The 27,426-nt window shown below is 35.1% G+C and overlaps 1 protein-coding gene and 1 non-coding gene across 5 annotated transcripts in view; one reads left to right on the top strand and one right to left on the bottom strand.

The window, feature by feature from the left end:
• LOC105459167 overlaps nucleotides 1-27,343 on the top strand; it is a 38,275-nt gene extending 10,932 nt beyond the window's left edge. For 2 of the 4 annotated variants that reach the window (XM_011704954.1, XM_011704953.1), the window contains 8 exons: nucleotides 13,164-14,264; nucleotides 20,905-21,148; nucleotides 23,027-23,486; nucleotides 24,090-24,226; nucleotides 25,320-25,439; nucleotides 25,973-25,990; nucleotides 26,535-26,682; nucleotides 27,116-27,343. In XM_011704954.1, the coding sequence (XP_011703256.1) occupies nucleotides 13,170-14,264; nucleotides 20,905-21,148; nucleotides 23,027-23,486; nucleotides 24,090-24,226; nucleotides 25,320-25,439; nucleotides 25,973-25,990; nucleotides 26,535-26,682; nucleotides 27,116-27,212 (2,319 nt within the window). In that variant the 5' untranslated portion in view covers nucleotides 13,164-13,169 and the 3' untranslated portion in view covers nucleotides 27,213-27,343. The remainder of the gene's footprint in view (nucleotides 1-13,163; nucleotides 14,265-20,904; nucleotides 21,149-23,026; nucleotides 23,487-24,089; nucleotides 24,227-25,319; nucleotides 25,440-25,972; nucleotides 25,991-26,534; nucleotides 26,683-27,115) is intronic. The other 2 variants (XM_011704955.1, XM_011704956.1) reach the window with 2 other exon arrangements.
• Trnaa-ugc lies at nucleotides 3,549-3,620 on the bottom strand. Its single transcript has one exon. It is a non-coding gene; the product is annotated as a tRNA-Ala (tRNA).
• Nucleotides 27,344-27,426: the final 83 nt, after the last annotated feature.

Genomic DNA, 27,426 nt, shown 5'->3' with positions numbered 1-27,426 from the left:
TAAAGCTTATTCGGTTCGACTTCCTCTTTATAAACATTTGTAATAGGTGTTTCGCGTGATAGGATTGTTAGCTTAACCATATATGTGCACCTCCCAATTTGGAGGTCAAGGACTCTCTACGGTCTCTGCGGCTGCTTTACGCATATTACGAATTTAAAATCTGTGGAATGAGGGATCGAACGTGAGACCCGCTACTAACAAATTTTTTGTTCTAGACCACGAACAGGATTCAAAGTGATTCTTGTAGATTTTTTATCGCTGAAAATGAACTCGTAAATGAAATTGCTCTAACACGTCACGTTTTTGAGAAAATTGAATCTAAAAGTGTCGAAAATGGCATTTTTTTTGTACTTTTGAGCTAAAGTATAATTATTTATCATGAGTCATAGTTATAAATCTCTTTGCGGATTCACCCGTTCGATCTCGCTGTACGGGAAAGGAGTGGCGTTTTGTTTTGAATGCGAGTCAGAAATGATCGCACGACAGTTCTCAGGTGACACATCGGAGATGGACATGTCCCCGTGTAGACGCGTGGGCGTCGTCGATGGTAAAGTGCAGGGCAATACGCGCGCCAGGTGTAAATAAAAACCGCCGTAAGCGCGGCCGAGCGTAACGACCGCCCGGTTCTTTTCTTCCGTGGCATTGTCAGCTGGCCGGCACGTTTGTTCCGATCCCTTTGTACGTCGACCGCGCTCGGCCGTGGTTACCTTTCCCGAGCTTCGCTCGGGATGCCCCCTTCTATTTGCATAAGAATTCCGCGTCACCGGCAAACGCGGCCCGCGCGACCCGCGACCCGCGATAATGGAAAAACGCTTGGCTAAAGAGACCGCGGGATCTTGCCGCTCTGCCCAGACGTGTCCCAGTTTTATGAGACACCCCGCATGCGAACCAAATGGAAATCGGAGCGTATTGCGCCCTTCGATTGTAATAGCGTGCCATGTCATACACCCGCGAGCGATCGAGCGAGGAATGTGACGGGAAGTTAAATATTATTAAACTTCATTTTATATCGCTTATTTTTGGATCGCCAAACGAAATACCAAGGCAAAAATAAATAACGGCTGATACCTCTCAGTTTCGTAAAACGGATGTCTCATGTCAGACTCTCGGCTAAATTGATCAATTCCGTGAAAAATGAATAGTAAACAGAATCTATAAACTGACCGTGCTCTAATATTAAAATTAAGAAATTTGCAGAAAGTGGAGTCGATTAGTTTGGCTTCCGGGTGGCTCGTATTATATATTCTTCGCACGTGTAAAATAAAACTGCGTAAAATGGACAAACGTGGATGTTAAGAAGTCAATTATAAAGGGATGCGTTGGAATGAAAATAAATGGGGTCTCTGGCTATGGGCTAACCGTTAAAATTAGTATCGAGTTCGATGCACCAAGGCGCGTTCCGCAACGTGCAACCGATAAGCGTTGATATCGGGCACGTTAACCGGATACGCTTAAAGTACACAGACGTCGTGTGGGCATCTGTTTTCGTTTAAAAAAACCTCCGCTTAATCCCCCGGTAATCGTGGCAGGTCTGTTTGTGTTTATCAGTGACTTATCGGATTTATTTTGGCGTTGCTCGCCCTTCGCAAAATTCTCTTAAAAAAAAAAAAAAAACATTCGGAATGCGATTTTAATCTCGGAATATATATACTTCGCGAGTTTAAGTTTCCTGGTTTAACAGGTTTAACTTTAAGCGGTTTCCGCTTGAATACGAACGGCTCGTTACATCAGGAGCTATTATGAGCTGTCAAAGCCCGCAAGTTCTCGAACCGTGACTCCGGACAGGAGTTCGTCTCCCTCTCTTTTTATAGGAGGAGGCTGGGTAAACGTCCGTTAAGCCACCCCGCGGCTCAAGAATGAGAAGATCGGATTCTAAGAGGACGTTTTTCCTCACGTTGGCCTCGTTCGCACGCAAGCACGCTCTCCCGTCTCTCTAGCCGTCCGGTTCCGCGCCGCGATATTTTTTTTGTTGTCTTTTTTTTTCTCAGCGACGCGAGTTATAAATTTTATGATTTATTCGTCCCGCTCCCACTCGCGGGACGAGTGGCCAGAAATATATACGTAGACGGGCAGCAGCACGGGCACCGGCCATTATATAGCCAACCGTGTATGAATTACGGCTGTGTGCATGCCAGTGACGTGCAGTCATCGGCCCAACGGCCGATGCCGATAGCCCTTTGGCTTGGACCCTATACTTAGCGGATAATCGACGCGATATACTGCGCTTATTAGCGGATATAATAAGCCACATGCCGAACCCACAGGGCCTTCGAGATTCGTTCCGGCGTTCCGTTAAGTAGCCTGCTCTCCCCCTCCCCCCCGTCCTCTTCCTCCTACGCCTCCCTTTCCTATCTTTGTTCTTCCTGTAGTAGCGAAATGCGAAACGATTCGAAGTAGTTCTGAAAAAATCGCGTGCAAAACAGTGCTATACTTGATCAATGACGTTGCGACATTGATATTAATAACGACGAGGCATAAGAAAAAAAATACACGCAGAAGATTTTATTTTTGCAGCGAAATCGCGATTGCTACTATGTGTTTAATATAAAAGCAATCAAATTTCTCTATTATGAACCAACTACTTGATATCACAAGTCCAATCTGTTTTGTCGAATAATCTTGCTGAGTGAATTTGTCCATAGAACGGATTTCCAGCAAATTTAGTTAGCTGTTAAATAGAGTTTATCCTAAACTAAATACATTTTGCTGTTATGAAGGAACAATGTCATTATAATGTAATACATTGCAGACTCTCGACAAAGTTATTATCGGCAAATATAATTAGCAGTCTTAACAAATTTTTTGGATGTTCGCGTAGTAATTAACAACGTTTGCTGACAGCGCAAAACGTGTCAGCGAATATTTTTTTTTCTCTTTGTGTATCACTTTTTAGAAAATAAATTCTTATTAAACTCTAATTCGTATTTGTATTAACAGATTGAATACATGTGTATTTGTATTGTGAAACGCGTCATTTTGGAGATTTCTCAAGAAATGTGAAAAGAGTTGTCATGAATGGGTCTGTTTCGCAGAATATACACAATGTATATAATGTTACAATTATTTTTAATAATGATAATTGTGGATGACAGGGATTATATAATAGGCATTAGGAAGAATTAGAAGTATATTTTCTGCATTATAGACAACTGAGATTCTTAAGTTTTACTCAAATTAAATTTCATAGATATACGTATATGTAGATATACATATATAGATAAAAAAATTTTTTTTTGCTTAATTTTAATGTTTGTAATAATTTAAGTTCTTTGTGTACTTAGAATTTGGAAATATTCTTGGCAATTAGGAAGTATATTCCAGAATTAATGACGAAGATAAATAAAATAGAATGTCAAAAGTTGTTGAAAACAATAACATCTCTTTTACATCGAATATTTGCTAAGAGAAAATAAATTTCGAATCTGTCGACAAATTTAAGAAAAAAATATACAGGAGGCATACATTTCTGAGATTACTGTAATCTTATCATTGGCAATTACACCTGTAACTACATTTCTGGTCTACTGATAACCGATAAAAGAAAAAAATGGAGATGCCGGGGATCGAACCCGGGGCCTTTCACATGCAAAGCGAACGCTCTACCACTGAGCTACATCCCCGAACGAGAATCACCTGTTCTGATCATGAGTATTCCTTTTGCCTTTATTAGAGCAGAAAACGTAGAAACAAAAATAATTATTTACACAAATTTATAAAAATTAAGTTAATTTCTCTGGTTGATTCCTCATATACAATATTCATTTGATATTTTAATATCTTTAGTTAAGATATACTGATGGAATTAGTAACGGCAGCATCATTTTGAGAGCAATAATAGTGTTGAAAAAAAAAATTCGCTGACATCCACGTTTTGCGTTGTCAGCAAACGTTGTTAATTACTACGCGGACATCCAAAAATTTGTTAAGACTGCTAATTATATTTGCCAGTAATAATAGTGTTGCTCCCAGTTATAAAATAGTGCTATCGTACTAACTTAATCAATACATCTTGATTACAGATATTAAAAAATTTTCTACAAGCAATCATAGATATCAGCTTAATTTTTTATAAATTTGTACATAATCGATTTATTTTAATATCTTTAAATAAACTGATTAAATTAAGTAAGTTAATAGCAGCATTATTTGAGAACTTAATGTTGCTGTTAGCTTACTTAATTCGAATATGTCTTGATTAAAGATATAATAAAAGTGTCAGTGAAATTTTGTACCAGGAATTTATTAGCAACATTTGCTTAATTTTTATAAATTCGTGTGCATAATCGATTTATTTTAATATTTTTTAATATTTTATTATAATATTTTTAATCGAAATATATATATTGGTTAAATTAGCAAGCTATAGCAGCAGCATTATTTTGAGAGCATTATCATTTTCGCGAGTACACCACTCGAGTATACTTTGCAGATCATGTCGATATAGTGCGCTATTGTTTTCTAGAAGACAGTTTTACACCGGCAAGATCGACTCGCATAACTATTCACTGCCGGCAATTGCCTCTTCTCGATCAGTAAAAAGCGGGTTCGCGATTATAGTGAGCGCGCGTAAAGAGCCGCGGAGAATCAAAGGGACTCGGAGGGCGCATTCGCGGTTGCGCCAGGGCGGACCGGAGGAGCGCTCTCGCATAATGTACCATTGTTGTTTTTTCGATGTCGAGCGGGATGTGCGCGCGCCGCTCTGTATCGTTCCCGAAGAATCTCGCAATAATGCGCGTCGCACGATAATTCTGGCGAGAGGGGAATGCGACTCGCGCTCTTTGCGCTTTCGTTCACGGGGCGATCGAGCCGAGTTTCGCTCGTTCAGGCGTGGAACTCGTGCGGGACGCGCGCTTGTCCGCGGGGCACGTTCGAATGGTCTTTCTTTCGTCCTCTATTCTCGCTGCGGAGTCATAACTAGACTATGGTAAACACTGCACCGTGCCGTACGCGCTATTTACAATGTAAATGGCAAGTTACATACGTGTATATAACGAAAGTACACGGAGAGAATTTTATTTTAAAATTTACCCTGAAAATCATGTTAATCGTAGGACAACATAGTATTTCGATGAATTTTATATGATTTTCACTATTTTTTTTAAATATATACCACAATTCATTGCAGTGCACAGTAAAATTTATTGTAGTGTACAGTAAAATTTGTCGAAATACTATGTCTCACGATTACCAAAATTTTCAGGGTAAATTTTAAAAGGAAATTCTCTTCGCGTATCGCATAAAATTGAAAGCTCGCGACAAGTGATACGAGATCTATGTACCTGCGGCATTATTTTTGTTTTATAAGGAAAAACAGACTGTTAAACAATACAAATTTTCTTCGTATATGTAGGATAAAAAAATTAAGATTTTTTTGTACGAAGAATTATTTTTAGTTATTCTCTCATATATATTTGTTAATAAGATTATTTTTATATGTGAAGACTTTTATTATTGCAGTCTGCATTTCGAAGGTTTGCATTGTTTTAAGCAGATTTTGCGATCTTTTCTCAAAGAAGGTATTAAGAGAGTTTGTATTATTTATTAGAGATATTCAATTTTTGGTTCGGCAATATTTTTTTAAAGGAAACATCGATTATTTCTAATTTGTCGATGTGCCATCCATTAATTGTGTAATTAATTGGAATTGTAAATTAAAGACGTTTCAGAGATAAAGATAGAGATGGGCTAAAAAATCAAGCTTTATGACGAATTGTTATGTACAAGAAACGTTAATTGAGAAAATAACGCTTTCAGTACTACAATCTATTATTAATTTAATCATCTTGATTGAACAATAAGCGTAAGATATATTGCTGCATCAAGTCTTTATTAATTGCTAACCATATATATAATTGTCGCCTACGTTTAACGAGTTATACGAGTTTAGATTTCTAACAATCTTGGACAATATTTGACAATATAATATTTGGCCTGCGCTTTGGCAAATAATATCTAATGATCGTACACACACGCGCGCTCATCATGGGGCTTTATTTGCGTGTATCCATGATATGGGCAAATAAGTTCATTAGGAGGCTAACGTATTGCCGACGTGACGTATTGCCGAGGTGTCGCGTTCTGCAGCGTGTATATATAGATACGTACGTACACCATGGTCGAAGAGCTTACAATTAATTATCTCCACGGCCCTCGATGCAACTCATAATGACGATCGGTGCGTAACGCCGGTACGCTAGTCACGGGGTGAAAACGCGCGACGGCATATGGCGTGACACGTGCGACCAAACAACCAGGTTTACCAAGGGCAAAGGCGCCGGCAAAATTTTTCAGAAATCTTCTAAAACTTCCCTATTTTGACGAAACTGTGATTGAACTTGGAACATTGAATTCTTATATATAAATGTAATATTCTTATATATAATGTTGGTACTTACAATTCTTTAATCATGATGTATAATGAGTTTATTGTTAGTGAGTTATCTTTTTTTTATTCAATTTGTGCTGTGCAACGTTATTTTTATATAAACTTATTTAATTTTAATAAAATTACAAATTTTACAAGAGATAATTGATGAAGTGCTGGAGAGAATTCTGTTACCATTTTCTTGCATCTTTGACATAAATGCGTTTTCTAATAGGGCTAATTCTCTCGCTAATTGCGTTGCACACAAGTAATACTTGTTCTGAGATTACCTTATACACTCGACGCCCATGTATACACGCATACAATTATACGTGCCGACCATAATCATTTTAAGGGTACTCAGTTCTAAGTCCCACGCTCGCAAAACGACCCTTGCAGCTAAGTTGCTCCTACGCGAAACTTTCTAACACTCAAATATGTAACGCGGCACGTGTATCCGCTGCAATGAGTAGTTTCTAATTGATCGCTGACCGATCCAATTACGCCGAACATTGGACCGGAAATAATTTCTATCGCGAGGAATCGCGACAAATTTGGAGCTGAAATTGAACGAGTTCGTTATGCGTTGTAAATTTTTTTTTTTAATACAAAACACAGATCTTAATTGTCTTTAATAACGTGCCAAAGAGGAACAATTTTTTTAGCAAAAGTTTTTGATAAAAAATTCTAAAATTATTAGTTTTAACGAATTAACACTCAGAATTTTCATAAAAATAAAAATCTGTTTACATTTTTATGAAGACGTGATTTTTTAATGAAATATGTTTTTGTGATACTTCTCACGTTTGAAATGGATTGTGAATTGATTGATTTAAGAATAAATTTTAAAGTTTGTTTAAATATTTTAATAACGCCATGTGTTATTAAATTGTATCAAAATTATGTATTTCTTTATTTTATCTCTTATAATTGCAAATTACTTTCAGAACACATAGTTATCCGCATTGCTTGAAACAAGTATTATTTCTCTCAATATTTCATTTTCACTGGATGTTCTCAAACACGAGACATCTTGCCCAACGATCTACAGAAATTGAAATTGAACGCTGCGACGATCGTTCGTGTGATCGTTGATCCGGAAAAAAAGCAGTCGACGGGAAAACGATGGCTGCTCGTTGCAGGGCGCGTCGGCAGAAGCATTTCTTCGTCGGTCGTTTAACTCGTTCCGCGCGATAAATTGGACACCACTTGACGTAAGGAGAGACGGCATCCCTATAAGCGTACATGAGAAGTAATTAACCATTAGTACGAGCGACCGATCGGCGCCTGCGGACCTTCAGCGATGCAGAAGCCGCCGTAGGCCTTGGAGCTGTATGCTACCCGTTTATTGATAATATCACTCATTACGGCCTGTAAATTATAACGTACGTCCCTCATTACATTCAATGGGCTTTCATAGACGGTCCATCTACTTGAATTTCGACTTTATCGAACGCTCCTTCTAGCATCCATTATCGATGTACCGTGTCTTATTGTTGAACATGTTGATTATACAGGACTCCTCGTCATTGTTTTGTAGGGTTTTGTTGTAAACTCCCCTTGATTCCGTCTTCTCTTTTTAGAGAAGAGCTGCTGGTAAGATTTGAGAATTTCTTCTCAAACCTTACCAAACGTCAATGAAGATAACACAAGCAAGAATATTTTTGTTCCAAGAATGATCGAATTATTTTCTGCAGACGTTTCTGCAATCGTTTCTTTAAATTGATATTCTTTTTTCATTTTCAAAGCTTCCGAAAAAATCTTGAACCTTAAACGAAATAACCTGCACGCTTTTTCTTCGTTCAGAGAAGTACGGAAAGTAATTAGCCAGCCGGGCTACATCTTCATTATCGGTATTCGCAACAACGCGTTTTTCATACCAGGCGCGGGATGCACCTGGTGACTTCCGGAGTCACGATCGGACAAAAAGAGAACGAGAAGAGCGACCCTGCTTCCGTTTCGTCCTTCATGCATGCGCTGCGAATAACAATGGGGTTACAGTGTGTAAACGCACAGTATTTATTCGTATCCCTCTCGAGCGAACGGGCGAGCTGCCCTGACAGCGATTATTCTTAATATCCCGTAATTATCCGTTTGTTGACGCACAATGTGGCTTAAAGTAACATCATCACGTCGTAAACATACGTTACGATATAGTGAAAGTGGCATACATTCTTCTGCACACACAGATACAGGATGCTCCAGAATTGTCTCGCGCCTTTTCATACACCGTGTCTGCAATTTACAAGGAAGATTTGGCAATTGAAAATTGGAGAATTTACAGAAATAGAATACATATGAACCTAATTATATAGCAATTTTCTATTTGAATAAATATATAAAAATATATTGTATAAATAGAAATAAATATTATAAATATATATAGATACATAGATTCTTAAACATTAAGAAGTAATTTTATATTAAACAATTATCAATAAAAAATTTCCAATTTATATACAAGATTATAAAAGTATTATGACATATTTTGTATTTTATGTTGGGTATTAATCGAAAAATAATTTTCTCTTAAAAATTTTCCTATTAAGAAGATAGTAAAAGAAACATAAAAAAATTTTAATCTTTTGTTATATTGTTACAGGTCATAAAAAAAATAATGAATTTTTGTATTTAATACAAAATTTTTCAATATCTCTTATAGTTCCTGAGATTTAAATATGGAAAGTAGGATTTTTTAAAGATATTTTCACTTTTAGAACTATTTATCAACTGAATCAAAAAATTACTATATGATTAAATTCACATGTACTTTATTTCTGCAAAGTTACTTTGTGTTTATAAAGATTTTTAGGCATTTTTAGATTGTCGAACTTTTCTAGTTAAATTTGTCAACCTCGCTTTATTCGCCGAATTAAATTTAATTGTTAACTTTTTAATTCAACAGAATTATAGTAGTTTAACTGCTATATTTATTGTTAAAAAAATTAAGGATTAGTAACACGTACAGATCTCTCTTTAAATTGAAAATATACCTTTAGATAAAAATGATGAATAAATTAAGAAAGAAAAACGTAAAGGAACTTAGAAAGAGCAACGATATTTCTTCGGATAATTAAACGTTAGTTACGATATTAATCGTAATCGTGATATGACTTCTATAGTGTACACAAGATATTTTCTTGTACAGAAAAAAAAATTGTGAGTTAAGAAAGGCAGAGGAGGAAAACCGTCCGTGGCTTAAAAAGTATACCTGGCAAGCTGAAGAGAAGCAATCGTATGTAATGATCTTAATGATAGCTCATTGAATGTCTATCGCAGGAAACACAGGAGGAAAAGGAGGGGTTTCGTCCTTCGGACATTTCTTAGTTATGTTGAATAAAACACGAGGATTGCAAGTCGTTTTAAATCGATTCTATAAAAACAATAAAAAATACGCAATGTGTTATGTATCTCGCGATTTTTCAAAGATCGTGGAACAGGAATTTGTATCATGTTATAGATGTGTGTGAAGTATACAATTTATGCTTCTACATTTATATACTTGTACTTGTGTATAACAATATGGATTGTAATAACTGTCCCTGTAAAATTGTCGTCTCTTAAAAATTATACATGCTACAAGATTTATATTATTGATTTTTTTTATTATTCGATGCTAAAATAAAGATGTTTTCAACATTCTACTGCATCGGTCGCGAGAATTGCATTATAGAGATCCGTATAAAGAGAAGAAAGAGCAAAGAAAAGATCGCTAACAAAACTAGCAGTTTCTGATCCGTAGCTTTTTTACATTGAATAGGTAAGATAAATAAGTTAAATAAATAGTGAGAAATTTAAAGGTGTGCATCTAAGGAGACTCTTTCACATAAAAAGGAGAATGAGAAAGGATTAAAAATAACCATCGTGTCACGTTGGCGCGTTGAGGAACGCCGACGGTACTTTGATGTGACCGGTCGAAATATGCGATATGTAAGCAAAGTCTGCTTGCTCACAGACTTTAAAATTAGTCTACGTGCTTTGTCTACGCTATGCGTGCTTACCGTCTGCGTACTTTTGCATTTATCTCACGTCTACTGTAAAACGAGTAAATTATCATTTTGTTGCATGTATACGTATAAAGATAAAGGATACGCATTGAATCAATCGATGAATAGACGTTTTAGATAGAGTGCAAGAAAATTATTATCAATTTTGAGACGATATTCTTATACTAGACTTTCAAACGCATGGTGAAATAATATTCTAGTATCAAGAAAATGAATCACGTTTGATTTCTTAGAACAGAAAGATTCTTAGCAAAAACATAAGAGAATAAAAAAATAATGGTAATAATAGTGGTAATTAAATATTATAATTTTTGTTGGTAAACATGTTTTCGATCAAAATTTATTTCTTAGAACAGAAAGATTCTTAGCGAAAACATAAGAGAATAAAAAAATAATGGTAATAATAGTGGTAATTAAATATTATAATTTTTGTTGGTAAACAAAACGTTTTTAATCAAAATTTAATTTTTTCGAAAATAATTTTTATAAAAAAAATTATCTTAAAATTTTATGTCTTTTAGAATAATTAATAAATGTGTCTTTTGCGTGAAATTTTATAGAACTCTCAATATTATTCCCTCAATGAATTTCTATCGAGCTAGTCAGTATTTACTGTTAGAGAAAAGTTGCAATCGGTCGAGGACATTCTGCACGTTTCGTAGTCTGAAGGGAATCAAGCGCGTTTTCACGGGAATTGCCTGCGGTTACATCGAACGTTCGCGAGAGTGCAACGATCGTGAATAATGTATGGCCATGGCATGCACGTTCGCGTATGTCCTTCGCTTATTAAAATTTTCACCGCGTCGCCCGTCGATGACGTTTTCCCTCGCGAAAAGTACGCGAGCGTCGCGGCACACCGCGCTTCCTGGGTGCGTCATCGCGGACGCAAGAACGCGCGCGCGGCTGAATCACCATGGAATTAATCGGATCGCCGCGATTGGTTCCTAATGCGACGGCCGATCGGGATTAATCTAACGGGAATGTCGGGAATTGCTGGCGCAACTGAATAATCTCCGATACCGCGTCTCGTGCGCGCGGCGACGCGCTAATTGTATTTATTAGTGAATGGGCCCTTTGTGCCGCGTCGACCTCGCGAAAGCATCCTTCGCAACCGAGTGCTCGCCTGTCATCATTGAAACCCATAGGTACGTGGAACGTTTCAGCGTTAATGAGAACGCGATGTGAGATTGAGAGAGAAATTTTAATAAAAAATAATCGCGCGCGAAAGTAAAGATAATTCTCATCTCGATGCTAAATTGGCAATAAACCGGATAAACTATTTCCTATTTCGTTGTGTGTATATGTAAAAAAATATGTATGTATTAAATTAATTGAATTTAATACATTAAAACTAATTTTATAAATAAATATTTCAAATAAAACATATTATGAAATTTTGAATTGAATTAATGCAAATATTTTTTATGTGAAAAATAAAATTTCTTATTTGTAGCTTATAGCTTTGATTTTAAAGAATTGGTATCTTTAATTAAGTTAAAAATTTTTAATATAATTTAATATAATTTGGAAAAATGTAATATAATGATGGGATGTATCATTTTTAATCGAAACTTAAGTTTTTATAAATTTTATAAAAAAAATTTTTTTAAGTAACTTGCATTTAATATTTTAAAATTTATAATTTTGTTGTATTGTGTTTTATATATTTAATTGTATTTTGATGTATGCGTATGTATGTTCAATTGAAATAATAAGAGTATTCTGAGTCTTTGAATATTTTTTGTATTACGTGGCACATGAAATTATAAACAAATTTCTATTTTGAACTCTGACGAGTTACATATTTAAATCATTTAAAGTGAGCTTTAAAGACAGTAGTAATTTAATTGTTACGACGTGTGTTGTAATAACTGACAATGAAAGTCTAAAAAAATATGTTAGTCTATTATTTATCTACTTATTTACAGTTATAATTTCAAAAATGTTGACTCGAAAAAGTATTAACTTTGAAATCTTTGAAATCTTATTTTAAAAATTTTACTTATTGGGATGTGAAAATTCCTTATCGAGAATGTAGAAATGCACGGCGATGGAGGACGAAGGAAATAGTTTGTTTGGTTATCTCTGATCGAATGGGGAAATATATTTACCCACGTGTGAGATTGCGGAAATCTAGGCGTATCACTATAAGCATCAACGGACGAATTAAGAAGAAACGGTCCCACAGGCACGGTCTCGATGACGTCACGAGTCCGGCAGGGATCAATCGGAGAGTCAAGTTGTGATAATTGCGACAATCGCGAGGATGCTTCCCAACGAGATGCTCAATTCAACCTCTCCCTTGCAACTTCGTCCCTCTTTTTGTCTTTTTCTTCGCTTTCTTTCGTTGTTCATTTTATGAGTTACACATGTCGCGTGGATATTATTACAATCATAATTCAAATAAGGAATGCGTAAAAGACTTAATAGACATGCGTCTCTAAGAAAAAGAACATTAATTTAAGACAAAACAGACACATAGCTTATTTTTGTAAGAGGTAGAGAATACCTTTGTTTTTATTTTAACTCTCAGGAAATTCACTTATCGAGTTCAGTCTGAATCCAGTGTGATAATCTATTATGACAATGTAATATATATGATAAATAATATACATTAAACCTTCCAATCTCAGATACGTGATTCAGTTAATCCGACCTAATAGTTTTAATAACACATTGATTATTCCGCGATAAAGTTTAAAAAGCGGGAATATTTCGAAAAATCGTAAATAAAATCGGAGCATTTAATGTATTAAGAATTAAAATTTTTGTAATTGTCTTTTTTTCTTTAGTTTCCGATGGAGAACCAAGGTTACGAGGAGGACCAGTCGCGCGCAGTAGAAGAGCAGTCCACACTCGAATCTCGTCGCGATCAGCAGCTTCGCGCGGATACGAACAACGTGACAGATGAGTCCGTTGTTGCGAGGACAACACCGTATTCTGAAGGCCACGTATACGAGGACATCGCCATCGGCGCGGGAACCGACGCGGCAACCGACGCGGGAACTGAAGCGGGAACCGACGCGGGAACCGACGCGGGAACCGATACTTGCGAGCTTGCCGAGACGTCTTGCCCCGACGAATCTCCAGATCCTCGTGAAATTGGGGATCGCCGATCGATCGATTTCGTTAAGCAAGCTTGGATCAACGAGTCATCGTCCCCCGTGACCGACAGGCTCTTCTCACAAAGTTCGTTATTCTCCTCAATTAGAGGCAGTACGAAATACGACAGCACCACACCCTTGTCCAAGACGAGTGAAGATGAATCTGAGGAAACCTTTGGGAAATCTCGCGATCTCCCGACACTTCCCCTCTCCGGGGACGTTTCAGAGAATGTGTCCTCGTCGCCTCAGACGAACGAAGACTCGTCGCGAGACGTCTCGGTGACGCAGTCCGATCGCCGGCCGAATCGCAGACGCAGGAAAAAGGACTGCAAACATTGCAGAAGTAAATTAGCCGACGCGGGCTCCTGCGAGAAATTAGACAAGCTGATGAGTAATAGTAATAAGGATGCGATCCTGAGAGAGAACGGGAACAATCATCGGGACAGACACCTGGACGCGTCCACTCTCCTGCTCCGGGAGTCGCTTCTGAGGCCGCAGAACGTAAAGATTTATCCGATCGTGAATAGGATGAGTCTCCGCGATATCGGTGCCAAGAAAAATTTCGCGTACGAGTATGGAGTGCATACGACGGAGAACCCGAAGTTCCTGCTGAACACGGATAAGATGTTTGGCCAGGTTGTGGAGAATGCTAGAGAGGACAAGATACTGAAGGGAGTATCGGGGAATGGAACTGATATGAGGATCAACTCAATATATTCGCAAGATCGCTGGTACGGCAAGGAGTCGCAGATATTCTATACCGATGTCAAAGATCAGAATCCTTTTCAGGTGAGTTGTGCTGAGTATGAGCGTCGAGTTTGCCTTTTGTTTCTATCTTTTCCTTTCTTAAGTATTATTATAAAATTTACAGCTCGATGTTATACTTTTCTTGAGTTGTTTTTTTAGACAATTCTTTTAATTGAAAGTAGGAAAAGTACATTTAAAAAATACATTTAATTAATTTAAATTAAGTCTTATTAATATACTTATAATATTCATAAAATGAGATATATATTGAATTATAATTTAGATTTGTTTTTAGATATTTATAATTATATATATAATTTATATAATTTATATATATATATATATATAATTTATATAAAGAAACGTGTATTTACGAATAAAAAGTAAAATAAGAATATACTCATTAAAAGAGTGTTAAATTCAATTACATTTATTAAGTTGTATTTTATGAATTGAATTTTTGAATTTTGATAGGAAATTCAAAATCTTAATAGGAAAATGAAAAATATCATTTTTTAATTTGCGAAGACAAAAGTATGAAGTCGTTTTTTTATTTTAATTGATATTTAAACGGTATTTTAAGTATAAGATACAAAATTGAAAAAAAGCTTTATACATAAGTAAAAATTAAAGATATCATTATGACATGGTAACAATAGATTTTTATATTTCACAAATCAGTTAATTGATAAGAGACAATGTGATTGTGAGATTAAAAAATTTTATTATTTTGTATTCTTTCTGTATTTAATTATTTTTTATATGAGGGAAATAGTAGAATTTTATATGTATTTCAAATCAATCATTATAATAATCAATTATAATACGATAAATTCATATGGAAAAACAATAATGCTGAGACAAAAAAGAGTTCAGTGTATAATTTTTTCTATTGTCAATTATTTGACATAGAGATGACAGTAGAATCTTACATATCAAATCAAGTTGATAACTTCATGGGGAGGAATAATGATATCAAGATTGAAAAAAAGTTTATTTTTATATTTCTTTTTATGTTAATTATTTATAAGGTTAAATATAACGCGGATACATTCAGAATTATTGCTAGGAAAAGAGAGTCAGGGAGAGCCACTGTGTCCAACTGGTTTCGATTTAACGACTGGCTAGAAGGCACGTTTAATTGAACATTTAGTCGCTATGTGGCGCATTTTGTTGTTAGTTTCTCGTATTTAAGATTTTCGGAGTGGCTAATATTAAGGGCTCGCACGGTGATAAAAGCATACTTACCTGGCGCAGAGGCTACCGTGATCAGCAAGGCGGTTCCTCCAGGGCGAGGCTCTTCCATTGCACTACGGTCGAGCTGACCCTTGCGAATACCCCTAAAGTGGGTATCTCGGGCGTATAATTTTTGTTAGTCGGGACTGCGTTCGCGCTGTCCCGGAGTAGTTTAACGCAAACAAAACACTTCCCTATAGGTTGCGGCGACCTAAACACTGAAGGGCTGAAGGCGGCAATTTACACTTCCCTTGTGTAAGTTGGACGCATCACTCTGTAGAGCACTGTGGAGGGAATGCTTTATTACTAAAGCCGTAAACAAATAAATCATTTTCTGTATGTACATGATATTGTGAATGATATTTTTATGTAGTAATATAAAAAAATTATATTAATAAATATTAATATATTTTAATATTGAATTCAAAGAAACTACGTCGGTCAATACGAACTTTACATACACAGTAAAAAAACATTTTGTATTTGTGTTAGAAACGGTCCACTCAAGTTTTTGTTGAAATTTTTAACATATCGAGTGTTAATTTAACATAATATGATTATGTTATTTTTAGATTTTGTGTTAAATTTATATTCAACATTTTTTAGTGTCAAAATAGCATTATTTATAAATAAGTAAGCAAATACTGTGTTTTAAAACGCAAATTTTAACATAAATGAATAAAATATATGTTAATTTAACTGAAAAAATGCTTCCATAGTTTGTTTACAAATTGTGTCAGTGTTTCATTTGTTGTGTAAATTTTTGTATATATTTGTGTTATTTTTAACATATTCATCTTACGATAAATTAATACAATAATTTAAGTGGACTGTTTGAGACATGTATAAAATATGCTAAATTTCACACAACTTTTCCAACTGTGTATGGCTCGCATTGATTTTGCTTTATGACTACAGACTGTTTATGACATGCAAGAAGTTAATTATATACAAACCAATTCCAACTACTAAGGGAATCTCCATATAGAACAAAAATCTCTATAGATATCCATTAGATGTTCGTCATAGAGCAAAATTAAAAATTCTCCTTTAAACATCCATATTCCGCATTTCATATTTTCACTCGACTTCTTTTAGATATTCTTAGATATTATTCGTAAATGTTTTTGAATGTTATACGTTATATCCCAAGCACAACATATAATAAAACACAAATGACTGTAACATTTATAAGGACATCAAATTCCTGAATTAATTTTTACATAAAACTTAATAAAACTGTCAAAACAACATCTCATTTATTTTCAAAATCAATTTTGGAGCGTCTCCTTCAAAGAATTATTTCATTAAAATATGAATAAAAAATCTCATAATGCTGCGGCTTTTATTCCATTTTAAACACGAGAAATAAAACATTGCTGTCTCCATCTATCGGCGGTGCCGTATATCAAGTTTATTTTATATCCATAATAGATATTTAATAGATGGACGTCGATGATGGATTTGTAGAGGACATCTATCATGGATATAGTATGAATCTTTATTAGAGATCTAGCTTTCACTGTGGAGATAGCTATTGTATGAAACTATGGAAGTTGTATATGGACATTTAATGGATGTCATGTTCTGTGTATTTTAATACAAATATTATACGTACATACATAGAAGTTAATTATATTATAAGTGTATATATTTAGAAAAATCTTTTTAAAGTTACTATTACAGTTACTATTACAGTTAATCAGTTGATTCTGAGTCACACTTCGCAAGTCCTTTCTAAAAGGCGGGATTAGGTCGTCGCGGTTACGTGAGCATCCTTTAATTTTGCGAGTTTCGTTATTGTTTCGTGGTCTCGTCCACACTGCGCGAAAATTAACGCTCAGAAACATACGTATGTATACGTGCAAACGTGAAGCACGATCGAGCCGTCAACGTACGTGTTACGTCATCGTTGCACACGTGGACGCTGCGCGTGCCAGTGTATACGCATGAGCGACGTAAAAGAGAGAAAGAGAAGCGCGGCTTTTAGAGAATTATAAAGCTTCGTGACAGGAGCGGTCGATCGGTATCTTTGACATTCCGCGGCGGAGCGTACAATTGTGACCGTTCTTGCGTCTCTTCATCGTTCACTGATGTGATCGTTTTTTATTAGTGGCAATCAAGAGTCGAGCAACTCTAAATGCAGGTAAAAGTTTTATCACCGGACATGCTCATGTAGAAAAATTATGTGGTATTGAAGAAAAGCATTACTAGAACTCAATGTAATTCTGTGCCTGTAAAGTTATGTTTTATACATGGAATATAAAAAAATACTACTTGATTTTTATGTAAATATATATTATTTATATTATTTTATTATATATATTTATAGAAACAACTAACATTTATATAGAAATATGTTTAATAACACATATTCTTTGATAATAGTGAAATGATTTTTTTATATTTATGACGCAACATTTTCCAGAGGGGTAAAATATATCTCAATGTAACACTTTTTATTGTAAACATTAATGCAATTAAAGGGCATTATCTTCCGTGTATATTTGTCGAATTAATGTATTATTGAAGCTTGATATTTTGCATTTGTATGGATACTTGTCAGGCCTCTTTTAAGTTTAGCATACTACGCGTTTGAAGACTACCGAAAGAAAAAACAGTTTTATCCGTAGGAATAAATATAATGCCAAGATTATTCAAAAGCAGCTAAATATAAATTCGCAGGTGTAACTTTATTTCGAGCATCTCTCCGAGCTTGTGTTATGCTTTCTATAGATAAATTCGGGACTACCATCCGGACATTTTAACGACAGCTAAGAAATCGTGGCTGAGGAGCGCATTACAGCTTAAATTATCATCGTTCATCATAAATAAAACGAATTAGAGTATCCGTGATACGTGAAATGTTATTATAATAAAATCTAATTTTTCAAAGTGAAAATCATAGTGAAAATCATGATATAATGTCTTGTCATTTCTGGTAAAAATATTATTGCTTATTTCGAAAATTATATATTATATTTGCAAAGGTTAAAAGCGAATATTTCGATCTACCAGCGGATTATCATCAGCGCTGTTAAACAAGAATTCAAATAACAAAAAACGTCAATCATAATGAAAATAAAAATAAAAATAAAAAGCCATAGACTCGTCATAATTTAATAAAAATTCGTAAAAATCATGTGTTGCATATAGTAGGATATCATGTATTAGTCAGCAATGTGTAAGTCAATCCATTAAAATGTCAGAAGAAGTGAAAATCAGAGCTTAGGTAATGTTGAAACATATTTTTATAAAAACAAAGAAAAATTTTCAGACATGGCTGGATAAAATGATAAATTACTTCTCTTTTCTGTTAAAATGTATTCTAAAATTATATTTCCCGAATACTATAATACTAATTTGAATATAATCTTTTTTTTGGATTTAGCAAGTAGAATTGTGTAAAAAAGAGGCGAATCCAACAATTCCTGCGTGCTTCCTAAATCGCCTAAAATGCATTAACTTGTTTATACTCTTTCTGGATAGTATTTTTATATAAAAATATGTCAACATAAATTCTCTCTCTCCGTTCTCTATTATATTTTTCTCTGTCTCCTTTCTATCTATCTCTCTATCTCTCATTCATTTCTGTAAAAGTTTTTAAATCCGTTGAATACTCTAGAAGAAGTGTTAATCCTCTAACTGTTTGCGAAAGAAAATAACATGTGCTCATAATTATAAAATCAGCAAAACTATTTGTCTGGCTTCTCTATCTAAAAAAAAGTAAGTGAAGCTAGAGCTTCGAGAGACAAGAACATTTCTTAGAACGATTAGCATATCGCTGAATAATAAACAAATAAAATAAGTCTAATACAGACGTATGTCCAAATGATAAAATTGTATTATATATTGTTATATCTGAATACTTATTAAAGTTTATTTTCATGATAAAGACTTAGTCAGGCTCGTTAGCTCTTATACTTATTATATATTGATTAAATAATAAAGTTAAAAAGTTAATAACCTTTAACTTAATTTTAATCGATTTAACTGATACAACTCTAGCTGATAAAATCTCGAAATTACCGAAATATTCTGTAGGTAATGCTTCTGATGCGTCTGTATTTATTTTATGAACATTAATTATTATACCGTATTTGTTTCTTGCCCGAATATTTTTGTTTAGACAAGCAATATGCACTTTTTACATTATTATTTTACATTTAATCCATAACACCGCGGTTACGAAACATTAAAAAAATTTTTTTTTAAATAATAATATGATCATATATGATATTTATTTAATGATTATATTATACGTATTATATTATAAAAGATGTAAAATGTCTACCGCGACGCATATGGGCAGGCTAATGGTTTTCCAGGAATATTCACCGGATATCCGTGCGTATTTTGATTGAAAGTTCTGGTGACGACGTGCGGGGATCAAATATAGATCGTGAGCGGATGATTAGAGAGGACAGTAAATAAAGTATTAAAACACAAACGCAAGCGACAAGAAATTGTTTCGAGCGCGCGTTTTGGTACCGCGGGGTCGTATTCGCGGCTCGCCAAGGTGGCTGGTCCGCGATTTCCCGGCTCGCGAGAGAGTCACGAGAGCTGACAGCTTCGGAGAAGAAGAAAACGGTCGCCGTCTGGCGCTGCACCGACGTAAAGAAACAAAACGGAGCGGAAGTGGAAGATGTCTATCTATAGCCCGGCGTGATCGCGACGGCGATGCTTGTCGTCATCATCGTCGTCAGTGACGATCGTCAGCAAAAATTACGAAAGACCTGCATTACAATAGACCTGCAGCGTTTCTCAAATATCTCTTAATGATCCATTATTTACCGATTCTGTAACTCTTAATAGTGTCTGCAGTATCGTTATATTGTTGTCGCGTAGATATTCTATGTGGTAATTAAAAAAGCTGCGCAACGACAATATAACGATATTGTCGTTAAGAATTACAGAATCGGGGCAATGGACGTTTTCCACCATTTTGTCCTTCTCGATGTATCGTAGCTTGGTGCAAGAAAATCGTAGAAGGTCAAACGCAGGGATATATGTCTTCTGACGTAATATACTCATCTACATTTTATTATGCAAAAGCTCTGTAGTTTTCTCTCTGTAGCTTTCTTCGCAATTTAAGTGGCTTGAATACATAATTAAAATGCCAACTGCGATTATTGATGAAATTCGAAGAAGTAGGTAGATCTATTTAACGATCCATCATGTGTGCGCTTTCGTAACATTGAAAACTGTCATCTTTTTAATTTCAAAGTCCACTAGAACACTAGCTGTAAGATTTATATTTTATATGACATCTATATCTTTTGGATCAATTCCTTTTTCTGTTCGACGAATTATTCTTTTATTTATGTTTATTTCTTCACTTATGTATAAGATTATACGTTTCTAGGATTAGATATCTCCTGCTCGTAAATTCATAGCCTATTTTAGGATCCGGTTCGTTACGTTCCCGTTTTCTTTTTGGTTTCAGAGGGCTTACTCCCTGCCGGCGCGGACGCACACCCCGACCTCACAGAATCGCGTTAATTTACGTCGAAGCGTCAGAAACGAGCCGCCACCGCATCCGGCGCGCCTGGACAAGCACCGTCGTGGTTGGACGTTACACCTGGCCCGTCCCCTGAAGGCATCCGGATGCTCAAGCCCACTCATACCCCTGCTGATCGTCGTGCTGATCCTGCTGGGGGTCGCAGGGGTCGCATTGTACATCGTCTTCGGTAAATAAACCTTCATTTATTTCATTTTATTTACTCTTAATGTCGTCGTTTTATTTCTTTGCTTATTATAAGTGGAAAATCCGAAGTTTTCGAGCGTTATCTCGCGATGTAGCGATGATGTATATTCTTTCCTGTTTTTTACATTGAAAATGGAGAAAGTAACGAAGATCTGTTGTTCGTTTCTATATAATTTTCTAAAACGCGTGACTATTCTTCTGATTATAATATCCATTTATTAAATAAAGATTGTTTAATAGCATTGCAAACGATGAGATCTTTGGAATGATTGTTTTTTACGAAGTACTTACTCCTTACTTGTTGCCTTGCTGTTAATTCATTTGAAACTCTATCAAGAGAAACGAAAGGCATATTGAAATCGCGCGGCGCGTGATGTTTTATTGCTTATGAAGTAACAGGAGTAGTTCGATGAAGGTTTGATGAAACGTTAGAAATAGTTCGTTAGATAGATATACGTTTGTCAGAATGAAATATTATTCAGCTCGAGATTAATCGCTCGATCAGACGTTTATTGATTTATCACAGAAGCTTAATTCATCTCGCGCTCATGCTGACTGCGCATTGACTCGCTTCCGTGTCGCCGAAGTGTATACAAGGTGCTTCAGATCTACTCCGCAACATCATTCTCAGAGATTTTTTATTTTCATATTACAAAAATTCAATCCAAGAAGTTTATCTCTTGTGATTTTTCAATTATTTATTACGATATTACAAAAGAAACAATTTTTTTTATCTATCTTGTCTATTGTTATTAACGCATCAGTTTTTCAACGTTAAAACGATTTTAATGACATAGAGCTCCTTGACACCTTACGACAATGTGGAACTTAATGAGACAAATTTGCAAGTCTTTATCGCTCGGAGCTTTGCTGTGCCGAGGGCTTGCGTGCCGGGACACCGTATATTAGCCGGGAATAAACGATACACTCGCCACCGCCGCGCGCCGGCGCCGTCGCCTTATCGTTCGGGCAATTAAAAGTATCTGCATCCCGCCAGCTGACGGCCGAGGTTTAAATCGACGCGAAGCGTGGCAATTGCTCCAACGAGATGAATTTAACCGCGGGGTCAACAGAACGTTTCCTCCGACCGTGTTTGCGCGCGCGGTCGATCGCGCTGAAGCGCGGCCGCGAGTAGTATGCGCGTCGTAACGCGCGATGAAAAGTGGCAAGAGCCAACGACCGTGTATTTCGCGGACGTTCGGCATGCCCGTGGCTCGAGAGAAAGTTCCTCGGGCCGTTTCTTCAACCCTTAACGGCGCAAGACACATCAAGAAGTTCCCATTCTTTCTTTCCACTTTCCATTCTCCGTTTTATAAAATTTACGAGAAAAATCGAGAAGTCTCTATTTCAGATTTATGAATTTCTTTCTATTTAATTTCTTTTTTTTGTTTTTTATTTTTCTCTTTTGTGTAATAATAAATTGACTGTTTTGATCGATTTTTATAAAATATAAAAAAGAATTAAAAATTTAAAAGAAGAAAGATTGGAGAATGTAATTTTGTTTTCCTCGAATTGTTTTTTCTTGTATACCAAAAATGTGCTGAAAAAGTGCTTTTTTAAGTTTTGTTTCGCGAGAAAAAATTTTTGTAAAAAATAAAAGGATGGCTCAAGTAATTAGAAAAAAAAAATGATATATCTTTGTGGAATTTTTGAGAATTTTCCTCACATTTCAGTGCGATCTTTTATTCTTTTAAAGAATATAATTTTGATAGTTGAAAAAGTATATATTTATAGCGCATTTCTTGACGTATCAACCGCGTTTTTCGATACATTCGATCCGTACTTCCGCCGTCGCGGAATGCGGTAACAAGCTTTTTCAGCCGCGATGACTGATCGCGTCACGCCTCCTTCTTTCTTTCAGAACCCGAGAAGCTCCAGATCATTCAGCAGTACCTGAAGTCGTCGACGAGTAAGTTGACGAGGCAGAACGTTACTTCCGGTGAACCGATCACGCCCGCGAACCTGAACGACGAATCAAATCTGACGACCGCGATGGCCAACATGACGCTAACGTCGATGACGGCAGAAACGTTCGCCGGGGGTGCGTTCACCATGAGCGACCCTTTAAACGGCAATCTATCATTTCCGGGAAGCACTTCGCCGTCGGGCGAGGGCGCGGAAACGGAAGCTGCGAGTCAGGATGTTATTAATGCGACGAGATATTGCGACGATTGCTTCGAGGGCGAGGTATGCGTCGCCGTCTTCGGCGAACAACTGCCGATATGCAGGAGTCCCCGCGATCGCGACGATCCCACCGGATGCGGTGGTTTCTGCGTCATTAATAGGCAGAAATGCCATCGTCTCGACGTGGACGCTTTCAGGTTCGTAATTGCTGCTTATATTTTTGATTGATAGCGTCGGGATTCAACCTGTATTATTGATGAATAGTAATGCGGTAGATCCTTTCTAAATGATAGTCATTAACAGAGATGTTCTGTCAGTGGCTCAAAAGATACTTGATATAGTAACTCTTATTATTACAATTATTAAATTATATGTATTCAATGTTTTTCTATTATTAATAATTTAATACTATAATATTTTATATTAATTATTTTAAATACTATATTATATTAACATTATATTAATAATTTAATTATCATAATTCTTTTTTTTAAATTTTATTATTGTTATAATTGTTACATGCTCCTGATGCTCTTTTAAATCTTGTAAAATACAAAATGCGATGTATTGTTTTTATTATTGCCATCCCTTAAAACATGAGACATTTTATATACAAGTTATATAAAAATAGCCGATAAGTAGACGATAAATGTATACATAGAAACTATGATAAATCAATAATTATTGGTGTCCATTTAGAGGCGTAGAGATTTAATTCATATTCACTTTGTTTGTTCAATTTAATTTATAATCAACATATCATATAAATTATAGCGAGCTTAATTTTTATTTTGTTAAAGATGCGAGAAGGTTAACTATTACTACCAAGAATGTTTTGACAACGAATGGACTTGTTCAAACATGTTGTGCATCCCCTTAGAGAAGCGTTGCGATGGACATATGAATTGCTACGACCATTCGGATGAGCACAATTGTGGTAGGTATAAATTTAAAAAATGTAATGATCCACGTATTTGTCTCCTTTTGCGAGATTTGAAACGACAGGATTACAACACTGTAAATAAATTTTGCGATTATTCTTATATCACTGATTTTACTTAGCCTCTTTACGTTTGGAAAAGATTTTTTTTTAATAAAAATGATAGATTTTGCAATGAAAAGCTTTATATATTAAATTTTTAAAATGTGTTTTGATTATAGTGGCGATTTGTAATGATAATTATAAAGAAAAGTAGAAAGTTACACACTTAAAGTATTATATGATTACACGAAAAATATAATTAATTATACAATTAATTATATTGATTGCAATTATAAAACTAGATAAATATAAATATTACTCGCTCATAATCTCAAATTGTCGTAAACTGGTCACGTCCGTCCACATGTTACTTGTCTCTTGTTAAAATATACCGCATTGCCCCAGTTCGTAGTAACCTATAACTTTCTGTTATCGGCTTTTCTTCTTTGCTATTATTTGCGAGGCTTCGCGGTTTACCGGTTTTTACTTCTGTATCGCCCCAATCATATTTTCCGCGTTAAAGCCAAAGCACAATCCCGAATTAAAATCAATCGATATCCCTCGATTAACTTAATAAAAAGGAGTGCAAATTACGAATGCCATATGGCCAAAGTGAGATGCGGAAGCTGTAATGAAATATATACAAAAGTATTCTTTTCTAAAAATAAAGAGATTTTATCGCGGTTCGATTTTGCAGAATCACAAGCATGCAAAATTACTTTTAGAAAATCAATATCACATTTATAAGTTATTTTAGAAGAAAAGAAAAATGTTTGGAGATAATAATATCGATAACTGCAAGAATTTACTTTCATACATCGTTAATTCTTATTGTCATTTAATATTCATTTTCACGACTTTAAGACGGATTATATTTTTGTGATAAATTACGTTTATAATTCATTACAAAAGGATCAAGCAATTTGCTCAATTGATTTTATACCGAGAATGGTTTGCGACATTTGTGACCGAGGGTATATGCAAATGCAAAATACGCGAAGCAAGTGGAATGCGATGTTATCAGATAGTACTACACGTTCTTTTTCAGTCTGCAATCTGGAGACGCATTTTCAGTGCGGTAACAAGACTTCCTGCCTTCCGTTGGAGAAGAGATGCGACGGAAAGATAGATTGCTGGGACGCAACCGACGAGATTAATTGCACGTTAGGTGAGCATTCCAGCGTCTTATTGCGATAACGATAGTCTAAGACGTCGAAATGTTCGTCAAACGGAAATATTGTATTATGCTACGTGTATCATATGGTGAAAGAGCATTGATTTTCGTAGATTGTTCGTAGGAACACAAATTGCAATCATATCTAAAATAAAAAAAAACCGTCAAGTGACACGGTGCCCTATATATATATTAAGAATTCCTTCAGTCGCACTTTAAGTTTTGTTGCAGCAAAATAATGATAAACGCCACGGCAAAATTGCCACGGCGAAATCATTATTAATTTTCTCAAAGCATTATTTGCAATAAAAATACCTTATGTTTTGTTTTCTTGATCACTTCTTCTCAAATGCTCTTTGAGTATACCTCCAAGATATTTAATGTTCTCGCAAGATACAGATAAAAAGAGATATCTGTAGGATGACTTGTATAAAATTACACAAGCAGAAAAGTTATTCGTAGTCCTCCTTGTACATCGCTTGACGAAAATCCTTTTCATACCTTTTTTTCTTTTTTTTCCTTTGTAGGTCGTGATCTTGGTGGGTGTGAGTACATATTTATATTTGAGATGCATGGATACTTTGCACAAGTTTGCACGCTGAATCCCTAATATGCATGATTTTATTATAGAAACAATAACAATGAAATTGTTTACGATTTCTTGCGTAATGTTAGCATTAAAATGAATTAATCTGTGGATACGTCGAAGTATCTAAAATGAGTTTGTCTCTGTATGTCGAAGTAAATACATCGACATATTCAGAGACTAACTCATTTTTATTCGAGGAATGTGCTTATGTTTATCACATACATTTCGAATATTCCAAAAAAAAAAGATAACTTGTAGATAAAAACAGTTAAATATGTTGTATAAATATAAGTAATTAGGTGTACAAATTTACATGATTTATTTGTTCAATATTCAAGAAAATGTTATTGAAATGCAGTTGATTCTCTAATAGAGAAATTTAAATATGATTCTAGGAGAATCAATTAAAAATCTCTTGTCTCGAATTATCGATTATTTGAGTAAAGACAGATCGTCGAAAAAAATATTGGTTTAATCTTTAATTTTTATTTTCAATTCAGTTTGCCCCTTGGACACCCAGTTTACTTGTAACAATGGGGAATGCATACTGAAAGTTCGTTTTTGCGACGGGCTGGCAGACTGCAGCGATAAATCGGACGAACCTCACGGATGCAAAGGGCGATGCAATAAACACGAATTTACATGCCAGTGAGTCAATATTTTAAGATCTTTCTGCATAAAAGACAGACGCAATAATTATGAAACAATATATTCTCTTAAGAAGATATCTTCTTTCTGCGAAATTGAATTTCCGATCCTTGAAATTCTTTTAAATTCTCGCATTCTTTTCTATTCTTAACATGTTAATGTTCTTGTTTTACGGATTATTAAATGAACCTTTTAATTCTTTCTGAGATAAATTATAACGATATCATTAAATGTATCGAATATTTTAATTTGATTTTAACATAATTCTTATCGAAAAGAATTGAGTTTTTTAAGTCAACACATCGCATATTTTTTTTACAGTATTTTTATTGGAAAAAATAAAAATGCTTTTACAAAAAAAGAATGGAAGAGAATTTGCAAAATTTTAATTCAAATATATCTCTTATACGTATAAAATTTTTCTGTTGTATAGAAACGGTAGATGCGTTACGAAAGGAATGAAGTGTAATGGGATTGATGATTGCGGAGATGGCTCCGATGAGAGACACTGCAAAGACCGGTTTACTTAGTATTTACCCATGAAGGAAGACATTGCCAATCAGAGAAAGATCAAATGCAGTATTTTATACAAATAAGTGTACGTAATGTATATAGCGTGTTGTATAGAGACAGAAATATGACAATATATATATTGAATCGCTTTATTTATTGAATCTAGTGCCATCTTAGTATATCCTCTTAGTTAATGTATCCTTTTTTTTCTTTCGAAAGGAATAATACATC

This window comes from Wasmannia auropunctata, unplaced genomic scaffold (genome assembly GCF_000956235.1).
Source record: "Wasmannia auropunctata unplaced genomic scaffold, wasmannia.A_1.0 LD334204.1, whole genome shotgun sequence".
In the NCBI taxonomy this organism is placed as follows: Eukaryota; Metazoa; Arthropoda; class Insecta; order Hymenoptera; family Formicidae; genus Wasmannia; species Wasmannia auropunctata.
The sequence above is the reverse complement of the archived record's forward strand: the minus strand, read 5'-3'. Positions and strand labels throughout refer to the sequence as shown.